General features: G+C 40.1%; 1 protein-coding gene across 1 annotated transcript; it reads left to right on the forward strand.

Annotated features, from left to right (window-relative positions):
- Positions 1-15,491: 15,491 nt before the first annotated feature.
- Positions 15,492-16,448, forward strand: LOC115461944 (olfactory receptor 1468-like). The gene has a single exon (XM_030191995.1). It carries the CDS (start codon positions 15,492-15,494, stop codon positions 16,446-16,448), a length of 957 nt encoding a protein of 318 aa, XP_030047855.1.
- The last annotated feature ends 1,046 nt before the right edge of the window (positions 16,449-17,494 follow it).

Raw genomic sequence — 17,494 nt, forward strand, 5'->3', positions numbered from 1 at the left:
AAATGAAAGCGCCCAGCTCAAAAACAAATAAATCCACGGCATTTGTTCGTGGGAGGGGCCAGGAGTCGTAGTGCACTGGTCCCCCTCACATGCCAGGACACCAACTGGGCACCCTAGGGGGCACTTTTACAAAAACAAAAAAAAAGGTAAAAGAGCTCCCAGGTGCATAGCACCCTTCCCTTGGGTGTTGAGCCCCCCCCCAAATCCCCCTCAAAACCCACTGCCCACAAGTCTACACCATTACTATAGCCCTAAGGGGTGAAGGGGGGCACCTACATGTGGGTACAGTGGGTTTGGGGGGCGGTTTGGAGGGCTCCCATTTACCAGCACAAGTGTAACGGGGGGGGGGGGGATGGGCCTGGGTCCACCTGCCTGAAGTCCACTGCACCCCCTAATAACTGCTCCAGTGACCTGCATACTGCTGCCAGGGAGGTGGGTATGACATTTGAGGGTGAAAATAAAAAGTTGTGAAACGACATATTTTGTGGTGGGAGGGGGTTTGTGACCACTGGGGGAGTCAGGGGAGGTCATCCCCGATTCCCTCCAGTGGTCATCTGGTCATTTAGGGCACTTTTGGGGGCCTTATTCATGGAAAAACAGGGTCCAGGAAAAGTGCCCTAAATTCTCGCTAAAAACGCATATTTTTCTTCCATTATCGGCGAAAGGCGCCCATCTCTGATCGCCCGATAACCACGCCCCAGTTACGCCTTCACCACACCTTCGACACGCCCCCATCAACTTTGTCCACATCCGCGACGGAGTGCAGTTGAAAACGTCCAAATTCGGCTTTCGATTATACCGCTTTATTCGTTTTTGTGAGATAAACGTCTATCTCCCGAATTGGGTCGCAATATAGGCGTTTTTCTTTTTCAATTATAAGCTGGACAGTAATCCTGTGTTAACCAGTTAGCACACAATAATGCACACACCTCCTCCCAAAAATAATTGAAAAAAATATTTTAGCGCATAGTTTAGCACACATTAAAACGGCACTTATCACAGGAGGCCTGAGAGCATCCTGTAGTATGTCATTTAAGCTGTGTTAGGTGTGTGTTAGTGACCTACGCAGCTTTAAGAAAAAAGGGGCCCCATAGTCTTATATAGGATCGCCCATCAACACCATCTTGTGGGTGTAAGAAAACCTATATCTTCTATTCTGCCTCCTCTAGGGATGTGCAGAAGGAAAAAGAAACTCTGGTATATTTGCAGTTTTATCAAAAACTTTATTTTTTCTGATATTCAGAAGGTTTTCAGTTCATTTCACACATTATTTTTAATAGCATTTTTAACATGTTTAATTATACTTTAGTACACACTAAGGGGCCCTTTTAATAAGCTATTTTAAAATGTGGGTTTAGCGCTTCCTTATGTGGGATTTTCCCATGTGCTAAGGCTATTTCTACCACAGCTGGAAAATGACCAATTTTCTATTTCTTGTATTAAGGGCCATATGCTAATGTTACTATTGGTGTGTGGATATTCACAAACAATCCCACAGTCTTTGGTAAAACATCAAATATGTAGAACAAAAAACAAGACTACTGCTGCTACCCTAGAATAGCCACCAACAATTTAACCACACATTAAAAAGTCATATGTGGAAGTAATTGCTTCTGCATTTGTTTTTTTTTTTAATTTTCTATTTATTTAAACTTTTTCTCAAGAGTACCCTCAGCAAAAAAACACTATTTTAAGGTGATTACATTTCTATTGCCAAGTGGCTTAGCACTTCTTTCATCGGGCTACTCTCTTTTTTTCATTTTGTGAACGTGCTATTCAAGTAGTGCTACAACTCAAAATATAAATAAGTCAAAAAGAATTTTAAAAAAAACGTGATCTTATCTTGCAATGTTTTATCAGCATTCTCATTAAGTCCTTGCTTCACTCTTTCAAGGTACTGTAACCACTATTAAGTCTCCGACTGCCTTCTTTTTGACTTATTTATGTCTTTTTCTGTGGTTTGGAGTTTAATTCCCATCACTGCAACCTGAACTACGGTAATTTTCTTTTGCCTCCACAAACACCACTCCTAAATGCAGCCTTTCTCATTATCAGAGGAGCTGCTATTCAAGGAAAGAAGTGGCAGAATGGTTGGAACACATGCATTGTTATCCTTGTGGGGTGGCCAGTTAAAATTCTGTCATTGGTGCTTGTGCACCTGCCCCCTTCTTGGCCTGTCATTATTTTGCACATGGCACTTCATGGGCAAAGGCTTTCCTACTGTAAGAGAGACCATTACACAGGAAAGGAAGTAGCAGAGTGGTTAGAAGGCTTGTCTTTTCCTTCTGTGGTGACTGGTTCAAATCTGTCATTGGTACCTATGTACCTACCCCCTTCCCCTGACCCTTCATCGTTTTGCACTTGCCTCCTCATAGATCCAGACTCCTCGGTATTACAGTAGTAACCCACTCCTTATTGTTCCCAATATTTTTTCAGGAACATTTAATTAGAAACTTTGTTCTCAGACCTCAATACTTAAATATGCTTTTGCAATGTTTAACTGTTACAGTAAGATTCATCCCTATAGATGAAGTATTTCATCTATAGGGAGCCGCAATACTCTCCTTATGAAGGTCATATAATACTCTCCTTATGAAGGTCATATAATGGACATATAATAACGATTCTCTTCCTCTCTACGATTCTCTTCCTCTCTACGATTCCCTAATGTGTCTGTACACACGGACCTTATTCTACCACAACATTACTGTATTTGTTCATACCGGAATTGGCGAACGCCTTTACGGTACTATGTAAGCCACGTTGAGCCTGCAAATAGGTGGGAAAATACGGGATACAAATGTAACAAATACAATAAAATGGCTGTTCTTAAGATCAAATCTTCTGCCAACATGGCTAAGTTTTGTGTGCTTCACCAGGGTAGTGATCCAAATGATATAACTGCAGCACAAAACCTGGCCAAGTTGGCAGAGGATCTGGTTTTGACAATAGCCATTTGAATCTTAACAGTTAAGTATTGCAAAAGCATGTTTAAGGATTGAGGTCTGAGAACATTGTTTCTAATTAAATGCAGTGAGGAGTGGGTCACTAATGTATTAAACAGAATTAAGTGAATTAAGTATGATGTATGTTCTGAGGGTCCCTGAAAACAATAAAAATAATATAAAGCATTTCTAAATACACTTCAGTTGGCATTGAAGACTATGTTTATCTTGGATTAATGCAAGATGCCTAATAGGGGAGGAAATGAACCACTACAATTATAAACATAGCTTTAGGGACAGTACTTAGTATAGTATACTAACATCCCCCAGGACTCCAGCTTCCTCATTATAGTTATGTGTAAGCCTCTCCCAGGCCCTTCGGTAGCATAGGCACACCCTCCTGAAGCCTGGGATGACAAAATATCATTCCTCCTTGAAGAGGAATAGTCGGCAAGGAGTTTGTTGTCCTCATGGCTAAAATGGGCATTCGCCTTTTCGGTGCCATTGCTGGAAATGTCCCCATGGATATAACGTCATGCCATCATGACATTCCTACATTTTGATGTCAGTACCACACCAATTTGCTAGGTGTATTTTTTATTTAGCGCGCAGTTTCATGCGTATTCTATATATTGCTTGGAGCATGCAACTTTAGTCACATTGTTATATTGTGAGTAGATTTACATGCATGTTTGGGCTTAGGAGTATTCTATATATTACACCTAACATTTATAGAATACACCTAGTCAAAATTTAATACGCACAGAAATTTTAGGTGCACCGCGCTATACATAGAATCTAGTCCTAAGCATCTGAATGGCAAAGCGTCTAGCACGGTTCCAGCAGCAGCACAAAACAGCAGTGCTATACATATAGTTCTGTCTGTACAGGCAGTGGTAAATATCTAGATATGTGCTGCACATTGACAGCACCTTCTGGCAATGACCTGGGTAGCCATGTCCCCAGTGGACACGACTACTACTTATCATTTCTATAGCACTACTAGATGTTCGCAGCACTGTACACTCGAACATTAAGAGACAGTCCCTGCTTGAAAGAGCTTACAATCTAATCAGGACAAACAGGACAAATAAGGGATATAAGAATTACTAAGGTGGGAATCCTCACACAATATATACAGTGCCTACTATCAACTTCTCACATGCAAGGGGAAGACGGACACCAGTAGAGTGCAGAGCATTTTCCAAAAAGAGAGAAATCTGGTGTTCCTCATGATCCAGAACAAGCACTACCTGTTCATGGAGGGCAGGCGCAGGGTCCTGCAGGCAGCAGTGAGAAGGGCCTGGGAGGATATATGGAAAGACCTTGTGAACATAGGGACCCACATTGCCCATAAGCCCCACACCTATCAGATAGGGCAAGCCATACAGCCACCCTACTGTAGACTGTACATGTACCCAGCAGCATACAGCTTAGGTCACAGCACAGTGACAAGGTGAGAACTCACACATGATGCTTAGAGCAGCTCCCATGTGCAAGATGACAACATTAGTCCCCCTCCCCCCCCAAGCCAAATACACCTTTCTAGCTCATCAACCTCATCCAACCAGCCTTACTAGGACCACCCATAATGGCCAGGTCATCCTGTCACACCATCCCTCCACCCATAAAATCTATCATGTTGTGACACCCAATGATACCTCTCTTTGGGTGATGATTGACGGATGCCAGCCTTTGCCTTATCTGTCTCCAGTTGTTCCAGCAGGACCTCAAAATATTCTCAGCCCAACCTCTCACTTAGGTGGCCCTCAACTGGAGTCTTGCTAATGATGCAGCAGTCCCCACCTTCAGTGCCTTGCTCATGTCATTGGATCATGCAACTTTGGTTTTCAGTCATCTATTGGTCTCTGTCGATGAAAAGCATGGCCTCAGCTCCTATTAGCAATGGTAGGCTGAACAGTTCCCTGGCAATTCCCTTTGAGATTTTCTACTTCATGGCCTTGAATGTTTGCTGGGCTATGTGACTAAAAATGGTACAGTAGTTACAGAGAATAAGTTTGAATATCATCTCATTCCGTATATTCTCATCACTGTCCACTCTGGAATTGCTCATTAGTGCTGGCACCTTTGACCTCCTGGGAGCCTTAAGGGTCCCTTCCTGCCAGTTTCTCCCTCCTTGGTACAGCTCATTTTCCTTCCTTTTTCTTTGGTATTTTGTATTCCATCCTTCTCAGTTGTCTGGCTTGGCTTCCCTGTCCCTGCTCCCCTCCTCTATCCTGACTGACCTGGCTAGCTCTTCTTCTTCCCCCTACCTGTCCCAGACTTCTCACCTCTCTCCTAGAGTTTTCCACTGCTGCTGTCCCCACTATATCTTTGGCCTGCCTCTTCCACCACTGCTCTGCCCTACTGCTCCTCCTCTCCTATCACTTCTTATCAGTATCTTCTTCATCATCTCTCATCCCTGTTGCCCCACTTATTCAACTGCCACAAATAAGCTTGCTTCTTCCACTGTTCCTTCTATCAGCTTCCATGCTCTGGCAGTTCTGACCTCTAAAAATTGTTAGACTCATAATAGATCAGAGGAACAAAACAACCACAACCTCACAGCTACGACTAACAGAAAGGAACAAAAGAGAAAAGAGAAAAGACTCATCTTCGGAAAACCAAAATATGAAAGTGCAAAACCCTTACGAGAGAAGCTACACTGGCTTCCACTCAAGGAACGCATTACTTTTAAAGTATGCACATTAATCCACAAAATCATTCACGGCGAAGCTCCAGCCTACATGTCTGAGTTAGACTTACCACCCAGAAACGCTAGAAGATCATCCCGAACCTTCCTCAACCTCCACTTCCCTAATTGCAAGGGCGTAAAATACAAGACGCTACACGCATCAACCTTTTCTCACGTGGGAACGCAGTACTGGAATGCACTGCCGCGCAACCTGAGAACGATCCACGAGCAAACCTCCTTCCGCAAACTACTGAAGACCCATCTTTTTGAAAAAATCTACGGAAAGAAGCAAAACACATAAAGTCCACACTCACTGTTCACTAATGCATCAATACATCCATTTCTGAACTCTCACCCCCGTAATCTAACTTCACTCATACCTTCATCCACAGATATATGTATACCACACATAATGCCCTTCTAGCTTCCCTCTGTCTCCTTCCAATGTTTCAAAGCTTTGATCCATTGTTATATTCTGCAACAATACTTTGTCTCGCATAACTCTTCACAATGTAATCCATAACCAAGTTGTAACAAATTGTACTTCCATCATTCATATCATATTGTAAGCCACACTGAGCCCGCAAAAAGGTGGGAAAATGTGGGATACAAATGCAATAAATAAATAAAATAGGAAAGAAATCAGATCACACTAAGAACAAGACACTCTAGGCAGATACCAACAATAAAAACATTTATTTACTCTCTCCTTTCTCAAGAAACAACCACCTCCTCCTTCTAAGTCCAATATCCACTACCCAGTAACAGAATGACAATAAGCTGCTGCATATGGCTGGTAGGAGAGAGCACTGAGCATAGTCCCTGGTAGCTTGATTTAAGGGAAAAAAAAATAAAAATTTTGTTTTTCAGTGCAATTCACAGTTTCAACATAGTCCATGATAGGTGCTCCAAAATGCGACACACATTGAGTCACATTTTGCACAGACCCCTAATTCTAGAAAAGTCGTCAAAAATTGTTTGTGCAAATTTGAGTGCATGCTCAATTTACATGTATAATTTAATTGAATTACAAGCCAACATGTCAATAATTTGCTTTTTAACAAGCAATTATTGGCGCTAATTGAAATCAGTTGATATGTACATGTGCAAATTTAGGCATGTGAACAGTATCTAAAATTCATGTGCTTCCTGGAAAAGGGGGGGCACAGAAATGGGAGGATTGTAAGCTCTTTGATCAGGGACTGTCCTTCTATGTTAAATTGTACAGCGCTGCGTAACCCTAGTAGCGCTTTAGAAATATCAAATAGTAGTAGTAGTAGTAGCATTTGGTGGCAGAGAGTGGGCATGAATTTGAATTGCATATGCAATTATAGAATTAAGAGGTTCTGCAAGTAAATTTAGGCAGAGCATTTGCCCCACGTTTTGGTTGGTGCAAATAGACCCACCTAAATTTATGCACAACCCCTGTGCTTAAGCGCTATTCTATAAAACACCCCTAACTTTAGGTATAACTTATAGAATAGTGCTTAAATTTTTTTCCATACCAATTTTTCTAGGTGTGATTTATAGAATTCACCCCAGAATGTAGAAATCTGAATTGAGACATAAAGGGGGTCCTTTTACAAAGCTGCAGCAAAAGGGGGCCTGCGCTGGCATCGGTGTGCCATTATGGCATCGGTGCACCATTGAAGTGACGGTAAGGGCTTCTGCGCTAACCCAGCGGTAACTGGGCAGCGCATGGCACTGCCCGATTACTGCCAGGTACACACTGGTGCTACAAAAATAAATATTTTTGTAGCACCAGAAATGGGGTGCCCCTGGAGTTAGAACTACCGCCGGGCTGCTGTGCTACCCTGCGGTACTTCCTATTTAGCGAGCAGAAAGCCTGCATTGGACTTACCGCTGCTTTGTAAAAGGGCCCTTCAGATTGGGATAATGCAAAACCTTTTCTAAAACACCTGCAGAAGTATACATGTATTTGCCAGTACATACAGCAGGACCAGCCATTTTATAAATATATTCATTGAAAAAAATGAGCGTCACGAACTTAGTAGCTTCCACATGGAGGTATCAGTATTTACATTGGTAAGAAGCAATTTTGCAACTTTCCACACGTAAGTGTTGCCACTTTCTTGTGTAGCTGCCCCAGTGGAAATCATGTCTACAGGTTTTCTTTTCATCAATCAATGTGTATGCCATACCTTAAACCTTATGTCTAGTATGAATGCCGACAATGTTGAAAGTAATTTGTCCTACAAGAAAGTATCTTAGAGTGGATCTGCTAAATGTCAAGGACTTTGGAATAAATATGGTCAATCTCCATTGGCTGCTGATGTAAGCAACTGATTTGTTTAGACTAGACCTCAAGAAGCCAATGCATACATGATAGAACTCAGTATACCTGGCAGTAAAAGTTTGATTGGTCCATCAGCATGGTGAAGATGAATTCAATCGCATTTTCACTAATTTGGAAGTTCTAAGACTGACTGCAGGTGTGTTGATTTTCTTGGTTGATTATGTTTCTGCTATGAAACCTGTTGCTCAGTCTTTTAGCATCCTGCAGTCAAAAAAGAAAGTGTTCATGGCCTAATTGTTACCAACCATTCCCAGGTTTTGGAAGACTTTCATTGACAAGAAAACATCAGTAACAAAAGTCTCTTGTGACTGCCTTCATAAATGCGATCAGTGAACACTTCTCTAATCTATTTGGTGACACTGAAACGACTGAAGGAACACTTCTGCCTCCCGAGATTTGCACAGGATGGACTGACAGTCAGAGAACTTTGGACAAGGGTCTTCAACATGTCAGACACCTGCTTGGTACAGTTCCTATTCAGTTTTCTAATGCAGATGATAATGACAGCAATGATGATAAAACATTCTTTGCTATAAGGGAGATAAGTGTTTCAGACAGATTCCTTGACCAATACCTGAAGACTCAGTCAGAAGACATCAGTAGTACTTCAGCCTGGCCTAATTTGAAGGGACTTTTTTTTATTTCCTATCACACTGAACAGTCTACTTCCTGCCTATGCAATTGTTGAACATCTTCATAGCTGTGTTGGTTTAATAATGACTCACAGGTAAACCCGCATTTCAGAATTTAGTTTTATTGTAATAAGTGAATTAAATTGTATAGCTATAAAGTTGTTGAAATAAAACATTAACAGTAGTCGTATTCATTGCGGTCTCAGTACTTCTACTAAAAAAGTCTTATACTATGAAATTACTTTTCATTTTCATTCAAGTAATGTGTTTTAAATATATAATTCCATATACTTTTACTTATGTATTAGAACATGCATTTTTTCTAGTTTTTCTTAAGTACTTTGACTGGTACTTTCAATACAACTGTTTCTGAGAGATCTCCGGGGATTCCTTTTCTTCTCTGAGTGAAAGCCTCGGGGACTCCTAAGAATTAACTTTACTCTTCTTAAACACCTCAGAATCTGGGAAAGGAATAATATTGCCTGACATAGTAACTGTAGGGCATTTTGAGTAATGTGTGAAAATCAAGCACAGTTTGGAGATGTTTCTAGGAATCACAGACTGACCATTCAGGAATTTGGAAACAGAGCTCTTCATACAGATCCATTGTGGTGAATCTTTAAAACTGAAGAGAGAGGTAAAATATATTGTCTGGTATTGGAATAGCATGGTGTATTGCAAGTCAGGATAAAGGTGCCCTAGCATATTTCTGTATGTATGTTTTGTTTTGTTTCATTTTTCTGTATGTATGAGTTTTCTGTTTTGTTTGGGGTTTTTTTTTAGTTCTAGAATAGCAGTGGGAAGTAACTATGATACATTAAAAATTTATGTGAGGGATTTAATTAGTGAAACCAGAATAGTCACAGACCTGCAGTGAGAATAATGTTTTAAAAGCCAACTATGATAATGCAAGGGAGCACGTTTCCACTCAAGATACAATCTCTTAGTATAAATAACAGAAACAAGTTATTAAGTAAGCCAGTGAGAATAGTTTTTCAGGAGGATGAAGAAGCCCTAGCCCTTTATCCGCTTTCTTAGTGGAAAAGGTGCTTCTTGAGGCTTTTTTCCTCCTGAAAAATTATTCTCACTGGTTTACTTAATAACTTGTTTCCGTTATTTATACTAAGAGATTAAAAGCCAATTATGACATCTTTTAGAGAGCACCTGTGTCTTTGCTGGGATATCAGGGCTTTTGCAATTACCTTTTCTTCTAAAATAGAAGCTGGATTAGAAAAGGTTTGGACTGAATGACACTGTGTCTGTAAAAAATTGAACCCCCTAAACATTTTATAATAACACCCACAGACCTGCACCAAATTAATTACAATTTTAAGTGCACAAAGTGACATCTATTTGCATCACTGATGCCAATTTACATAGAAATCCCTGGTCCCATTTAAGAGATTTTTTACAAACTGCTGTCACAAATCTCAGTTTCTGCCATAACTTAATTACTTACTTACTTGGTGACATCATTCTTGATATCATTGCATGTTGATAAACAAACAAAATGTTGTAAAAAAATACTCAGAGTTGAAAAAGGATACAGCACTAAAAGATTAGATTTAAACATTTGGACTGTTCAGGTTGACATTAACTGTGTTAGAAACTAAGTTTTGCATAGTGTTATTTAAAATTTGACATCTCAGTAACATTAAGGTGAATTTCTACATAACCATATAACATTGTTTGAAATAGATGTTATTTTGTGCACGTAACATTTTTATTAATTCGGTGCAGGTTTGTGGTTGTTATTAAATGTTTAGTGGGCTCAGTTTTTTTCCAGACGTGGAGGGGCATAATTGAACGCGAACGCCCATCTCCATGGGTGTCTATCTCCTAGAACTGGTATGTGAAGGGGCGGGACAAACCGTATTTTTGGAAAAAATGGGCGTCCATCTTTTTTCTGATAATACAGTTTGTGCCAGCCAAATGCATCGGATTTCTGCGGATTTGAGCTGGGCGGTTTCGTTTTTTAGCGATAATGGAACTGAAGGCGTCCAGCTCAAAAACGAACAAATCCAAGGCATTGGGTCATGGGAGGGGCCAGGACTCATAGTGCACTGGTCCCCCTCACATGCCAGGACACCAACCGGGCACCCTAGGGGGCACTTGTAACAATTAAAAGTTAACTACCTCTGAAGTCCATAGCTCCCTTCCCTTGGGTTCTGAGCCCCCCAAATCCCCCAAAACCCACTCCCCACAACTCTACAACATTACCATAGCACTTATGGCTGAAGGGGGGCACCTAGATGTGGGCACAGTGGGTTTTGGGGGCGGTTTGGAGGGCTCCCATTTACCACCACAAGTGTAACAGGTAGGGGGGTGGGCCTGGGTCTGCCTGCCTGAAGTGCATGCACCCACTAAAACTGCTCCAGGGACCTGCATACTGCTGTGATGGAGCTGGGTATGACATTTGAGGCTGGCATACAGGCTGGAAAAAAAGTTTTTAAAGTTGTTTTTTTTGGGGTGGGAGGGGGTTAGTGACCACTGGGGGAGTCAGGGGTGGTCATCCCCAATTTCCTCCGGTGGTCATCTGGTCATTTAGGGCACTTTGTTGGGACTTGTTTGTTTAAAAAAAGGGTCCAAAAAAGTGACCCAAATTTGCGCTAAAAACGCCTTTCTTTTTTCGATTATCGGCCAAGGACACCCATTTCTCCTTGGCCGATAAACACGCCCCAGTCCCGCTTTCACCACGCCTCCGACACACCCCTGTTAACTTTGGCCGTTTCTGCGATAGAGTGCAGTTGAAGATGCCCAAAATGGGCGTTCAATTATACCGATTTGGGCACCCACGGGAGAAAGATGGCCATCTCCCAATTTGGGTCGAATATGGCCATCTTTCTCTTTCGAAAATAAGGCGGATAGTATGTTAGTTATACTAGAATAAAATACATCTGTTCCCTTGCTGTCCTCTGTATATGATTTACACTGAACACACACACACACATATCTATCTATCTATCTATCTATCTATCTATCTATCTATCTATCTATCTATCTATCTATCTATCTATCTATCTGTGTGTGTGTGTGTGTGTGTGTGTGTGTGACTGTGTGTGTGTGTGTGTGTGTATGCATGCAGTATATATGTATATATATAGAGAGAAAGATATTTAATCCTACTATGGGGAGTCACGGATTCCTTGTCTGCAGTGAAACTGACATTCAAAATGATTTAATCAGGCAAGAGTATCTCCTGCCTGCTTAAATTGTTTGTCCATGGCTAACTGCAAATAATTAATAGTGCCACTAATTATTTGCTGTTAGCAGCTGAGCCAAAAGCGGCTAACGTCCTGGTGTTCCAGGGACGGAGTTGGCACTTATGAGGTTAAATGCTGATATTCAGCCATTAACCACATAAGATAACCCCTTAAATTGGGCCGCACAAATAGCAGTCCTATCTTTAAGCATAAGCTTTAGTGGTCAACCTATAACTGGATATTCAATGTCAGTGCCCAGACATGGTTTGGCATTGAATATCCAGTAATGCAGCCAGAAGCAGACAAAAAAACACTGACCGCTGCTGGCTGAATATCGGCCGGACTATATATATATTCTTTCCTGCTTCCATGACAAAGCCATCTTGTAAACACACGTTCTCTAGTACAAGGCTAACAGAGACAAGAGGCTTAATTCAACCCAGGGACTGATAAAAATTGCACAAAACAAAACCCATGCAGGACCTTAAACAAGAGAGAGGATTTATTAAAGGAAGGTTGGAAAAGAGACCACTGGGGAAAACTGGTCAAAAAATGGATTGGTAGTACAAAGCAAAGATATCACTTTATATTTCTTGTTTGCTGGCCTATATAGTTCCTTGCATTCAAGTGGACTTACATAGCAATCACACCTCTTTATCCAAGAAAGGAAGCAACGATAGTAAGAGGGAAATTTTCAGAAGTATTTCCACACATTAAGCAGGGTTTTATGTCCACAAATGGTCTGCCCAATGCTCAAAACAATGTAACCAGGCTTAAGAGGCTTCTGCCCAGTTAAATTGCCTTTACCTAACTACTGATATTCTGCAGCATTCAAATGGACAGAGACACTGAGTATCACCCCTAACTACCCTTTACTGGTGCTAATTGGCTCATTATTCAATTATATTGCACGCCCAGATTTTTGCACACAATTTTAAGCATAATTTATAGAATCTGAGACATTAGGTTTAGTCTTCATGTGTAAAAAGTGCTATGTACACATGGGGATCCTAAGACTCTTAAATGTTTCTGTAAAATGCTAGCATAAGCTTGCAAAAGTCTTTCCAGTGTTGCAAACCTGGACATATACACCTGCACTCGATCCTCCCATATGAGCAGGAGTAAAGTTCCGTGCCAGATTATTCAAGTATTCATGTGGTTTAACATATTTTATAATCGGCATGCATACTTGCAAGCTCTGGTTATGCTCTGCTCAAACTCTGCTCTTGTTCATGCCTACTAGTAAAGCACATGCTATCATGTCATGGTGTGTACATTTATGCTAGTATTTTACAAGAGGCCATTTATGCACATATTTGGACACATATACACAAAAGGTTCTATAAAATTAATTCCATAATGTGTGAATATCATGAATATAAATATAGCTGCCTCAGGAGCCCTTTACAAAGGTGCGGGAGGGCTAACATGCAGGTAGCGTGTGCTAAATCAGCACTACCGGCAGGGTAGCATGTGTGCCTGGTGGTAATTCTGAGTTTGGTGCACGCTAAATCCCATGGTAGAAAATATTTCTCTATTTTCTACCGTGGGGGCATTCCCTGCAGTAATCGGCAGCATGCCCACATTGGCAAGCACTGCACGGTTACCACATGGGTAGCGCGTGAGCCCTTTCCGCTAAGTCAATGACTGACAGTAAGGGCTCAGGCCATAAATAGGCATGCGCTAGTTTTAATTTTTGCGCATGCCCATTTCCCACCCCATTCAAAAATTGCCTTTTTCCCGTCCACGGTAAAAGTTCACCCAGCATGTGCCCAAAAGACATGCTCACAATACCGTAGGCCACTTTGTACTGCGGCTTCGTAAAAGGAACCCTCAGTGAGCACTCTCCAATTATATTCAGTGCTATCATTTATCCATATAGCAGCATTTAATATCGAGGGCAATTCTCTATAGATTGCCTAAAGTGAGGCACTGGGATGATGCACACTAAAGCCCAGATTCTATATATGGTGCCTGAAATATCCATGCGCGTAAATGGTATACGCGTGTTAAATGCTAATGCACCCATAGAAATGTGTAATTAGGAAGTGCGGCAGAAGTGTTGGATGCTGGGTAGCTCCATATGGTATGCCTAACAGAATTTAGAGGTCGGATATGGTCTCCTGATGAAGTAATAAAAAGAAACACGGCCTGTATTCAGAAAAAAAGTTATGGGACCGGAAGACATATAATATATGGTGGATGGAATAGACGCCAAGCATTCCACAGTTTTTCTTTTTTCTTGTTTTTCTTTGGACTAATGAGTCCTTCTTGGAACCCAACAAAGGATTTGAGAGCAAGCTGAAGGAAGTACTCTGTTTATTAATATGGGACATCTCCGATTCAGGAGAATAGAACAGAAAGACAGTGAGTGTTGAAACGGTTCATCATTTTTGGAAATCTGGAACACTGTGAGATGAGCTACAACTGGTTTTCGTTGAATGGTACTGGGGATGAGTGATTTGGGAAATGTATAATAGGGAGAAACTGCTGTGAGAGTGTGGGGCAGAGAGTATTTTATTGTTAGATTAGTGTGGTTTTCATAATAATGATTATTAAATTAAATGTACACAACGCTGTGGTTGTAGTATATTCAAATATTAAGAAGAAATATTGTATTAGTCAAAGAATAGTGGTAGGTCATAGAAATGTGTAGGCGCGTTAGCGTTTAACGTGTCTTAAATTTACAGGCGTGTTAAAAATGCTAATGCACCAAATGCATCAATGCTCAATGAACATGTCTGGTGGCAGTCAGTTTTATCATACCACAAATTGGAAACAGCCTCTGCAAGCTTTACAGAATCCTACAACAAAAAGACATTGACATGGTCTCCTTTAACAGACCACGTTCACTTAATTGGTTAATATTTCTTAACAACTCTCAAGCTAGTTCCAATATTGTTGTGAATCACTTCTCCAGCTATTATCAATAAGTCCTATCTTTATTGTTCTATTTTACTGAAAACCCTAATAAATTTTTTGGAAAAAAAACCATACCGCTTAGATTGATAGGAAATTGCTTATTTTTTAGGAAGTCACTTAATTTTTTTTATTTCAGAAGTATTCCAATGTATAGAAATTGGTTCTTAGTTTATGTTCTTTCATTATTACTGCATATAGAAACTGAGTCATATATAATATCTGAACACATGGTTCACTCTTGTTTAACATGTAACCCTCTTGGAACTATTTATGGCATTAGCGGGATATAACTCTAGTATAATGTACTAATAATGTAATGTAATGTAATAAAGGGAGAAACTGCCTAAATAAATCTGAAACTTCAAATTCCTCCATCCAAGTCTGCACCCTGAAATGTCTTGTTTTAGATTGGGTGAAATATGTCTGTCTAGTGAAAGAAGTCTAATATATTTAGTGGTTCTGACAGGGCAGTTTTCAAACACTTTGTACTAGCCAGCGTTTGTTAGGCTGGCTAGTTTGTGTGAAAACTGCATATTAAATATGATTGTGTGGGCATGTGTAATATGGTATACTTAGTTTTATTTTCTTTAGCCGGTAAGAAAAAGTTTTAAAAAATTGTTTTTCTTTTTCCTTTTTTTCCCAGACATTTTCATATTCTTCCCTAATTTTGTTCTTCAGCTGCTGGAGTATTATTTCACCTTGAGAAGAGGTCTCTCCATATCACAGTCATCCTGACACATTTCTCTTAGTTGAATGTTTTCTTAGATTTCTATAGTAATGGGGCTCGAAATTGAATGGAAGAATGAGACAATTGTTACGGAATTTCTTCTTCAGGGACCCACGGAACATGATGAGTTAAATGAATTTCTCTTTGTAGTGTTCCTGGCCATGTACCTGATCAACCTGCTGGGGAATGGAACCATGATCTCAGTTATTAGTGGGAACGCCCAGCTCCATACACCCATGTATTTATTTCTCTGTGTCTTGTCTTCTGTGGATATGTGTCTCACTTCAGTCACTGTCCCCAAAATGTTAAGCAACCTTATCTCTGGCAAGAAGACCATCTCTTTCTCCAACTGTTTTATACAACTCTATTTCTATATAGCTTTTACGATAGAAGAATGCATGCTCCTGTCTATTATGGCATATGACCGTTACGTTGCCATATGTAATCCACTGCATTATATCACAATCATGAACAAGAAGGCCTGTCTTAGCATGTTGTTTGCTTCTGTGATCCTCAGCATTATGCATGCTTCCTTGCACACACTGTTGGCATTACGTCTCCCATTCTGTAAGTCCAACAAAATCCAACACTTCTTCTGTGACCTTGCACCACTGCTAAAGCTCTCCTGTATAGACACTTCCATCAATGAGCTGTTGATCTTTACAGAGGCCTCACTGCTAGTAATGGGGCCCTTCCTGATCATCCTGATCTCTTACATCTACATCATCAAAACCATTCTAAAGATTCCATCTACTGGTGGAAGACACAAGACTTTCTCTACTTGCTCTTCCCACTTCACTGTGGTAATACTCTTCTATGGAACAATAGCTTTCATGTATTTCAGGCCTTCTTCTAGTTATTCATTGCAAAAGGACAAGATGGCCAGTGTGATGTACACTGTGCTGTCCCCCATGCTGAACCCATTCATTTACAGCCTGAGAAACAAGGACGTTAAGATGGCACTGTGGAGAGCTCTAAAGAGAAAAGCAACATTTTTCAAAGGTTAAATATTGTCTAATTAAAGACAAAATGAAAGAGAATTTTCATATTGACTAACTTCTACCTCAAAATAATAAAGAAATTGAAAGTACTTAAATTCTATCATTTCCTTAATATAAAATATTAGGATGGGTCATGCAGTGTGAAAATGACTATTTAGCAGTTTTTAAAAATGGAACTTGGGATATAGAAATAGCATGCAGATAGAAAAATTCAGAAATGCCTGAATGTGTTCCAAAAAGACAATGATATAAACAGATATTAGAATCTGGGTCGGGGCAGATTGCTACATACTTACATGTCTACTAGAAGTACACAGATGAGTTCCAGCTTTGGTCATTTGTAGGAATATGCACAAATGTGGGTTTTTTAAAAATGTTATTTCTCACATTTCAAATAATTCACAAGTCAAACAACACTTGTAACAGAATAATGGTTGTAATCTTAGGTAACTATTAATGAAATATTAATAAAATAAGAATCATACAGTACATCTTTCTTAGACCATAATACAGAGAAAAATGTTTGGTTCTTTTTCAGGTCAATATCAATAGATTTCCCAACTTTTACCTTTCTTAATTGTTTGATTCCCACATTCATATAAATAAAAAATGTTTTTACCCACATTCAAAATGTTAATATCTTCCATTTATTTCCAGCTGAACACTGGAAGGGTCTTCAAGTCCACCCTGTATCTTTCACTTAACTCAAAGTATCAGATTTCTTTGTTTCTTACAAAGAAAGCCTGCAAAATCTCTAGCTTCATACTTCAATGCTAATTGGAATCAAATTTGTTTTGATTAAAACAATTCAGGAAATGTATTTAAAAACTCAGAGGAGTGTTCTGAGGACCTGATAAAGACAAAAGACTGTGATATTAACCCATAAATCTGCCCTTGTATTGTCCTGTCATTATATCATAAATAACTCTGTTTACCAAAATGCTGTAGGATTTTGCTCTTACTTCATCTTAAATAGGTAAATGCAATGGGTATGCCAAACATTTACCATACAAGGCAGATGCTGTATGGGCTCACATTATGAGGGGCATAAT

The sequence above is a fragment of the Microcaecilia unicolor genome, chromosome 2, assembly GCF_901765095.1.
Source record: "Microcaecilia unicolor chromosome 2, aMicUni1.1, whole genome shotgun sequence".
Taxonomy (NCBI): domain Eukaryota; kingdom Metazoa; phylum Chordata; class Amphibia; order Gymnophiona; family Siphonopidae; genus Microcaecilia; species Microcaecilia unicolor.

Excerpts from the sequence above, each read along its gene's own strand:
- LOC115461944 (XM_030191995.1), top strand. The coding sequence starts at position 15,492 with ATGGGGCTCGAAATTGAATGGAAGAATGAGACAATTGTTACGGAATTT.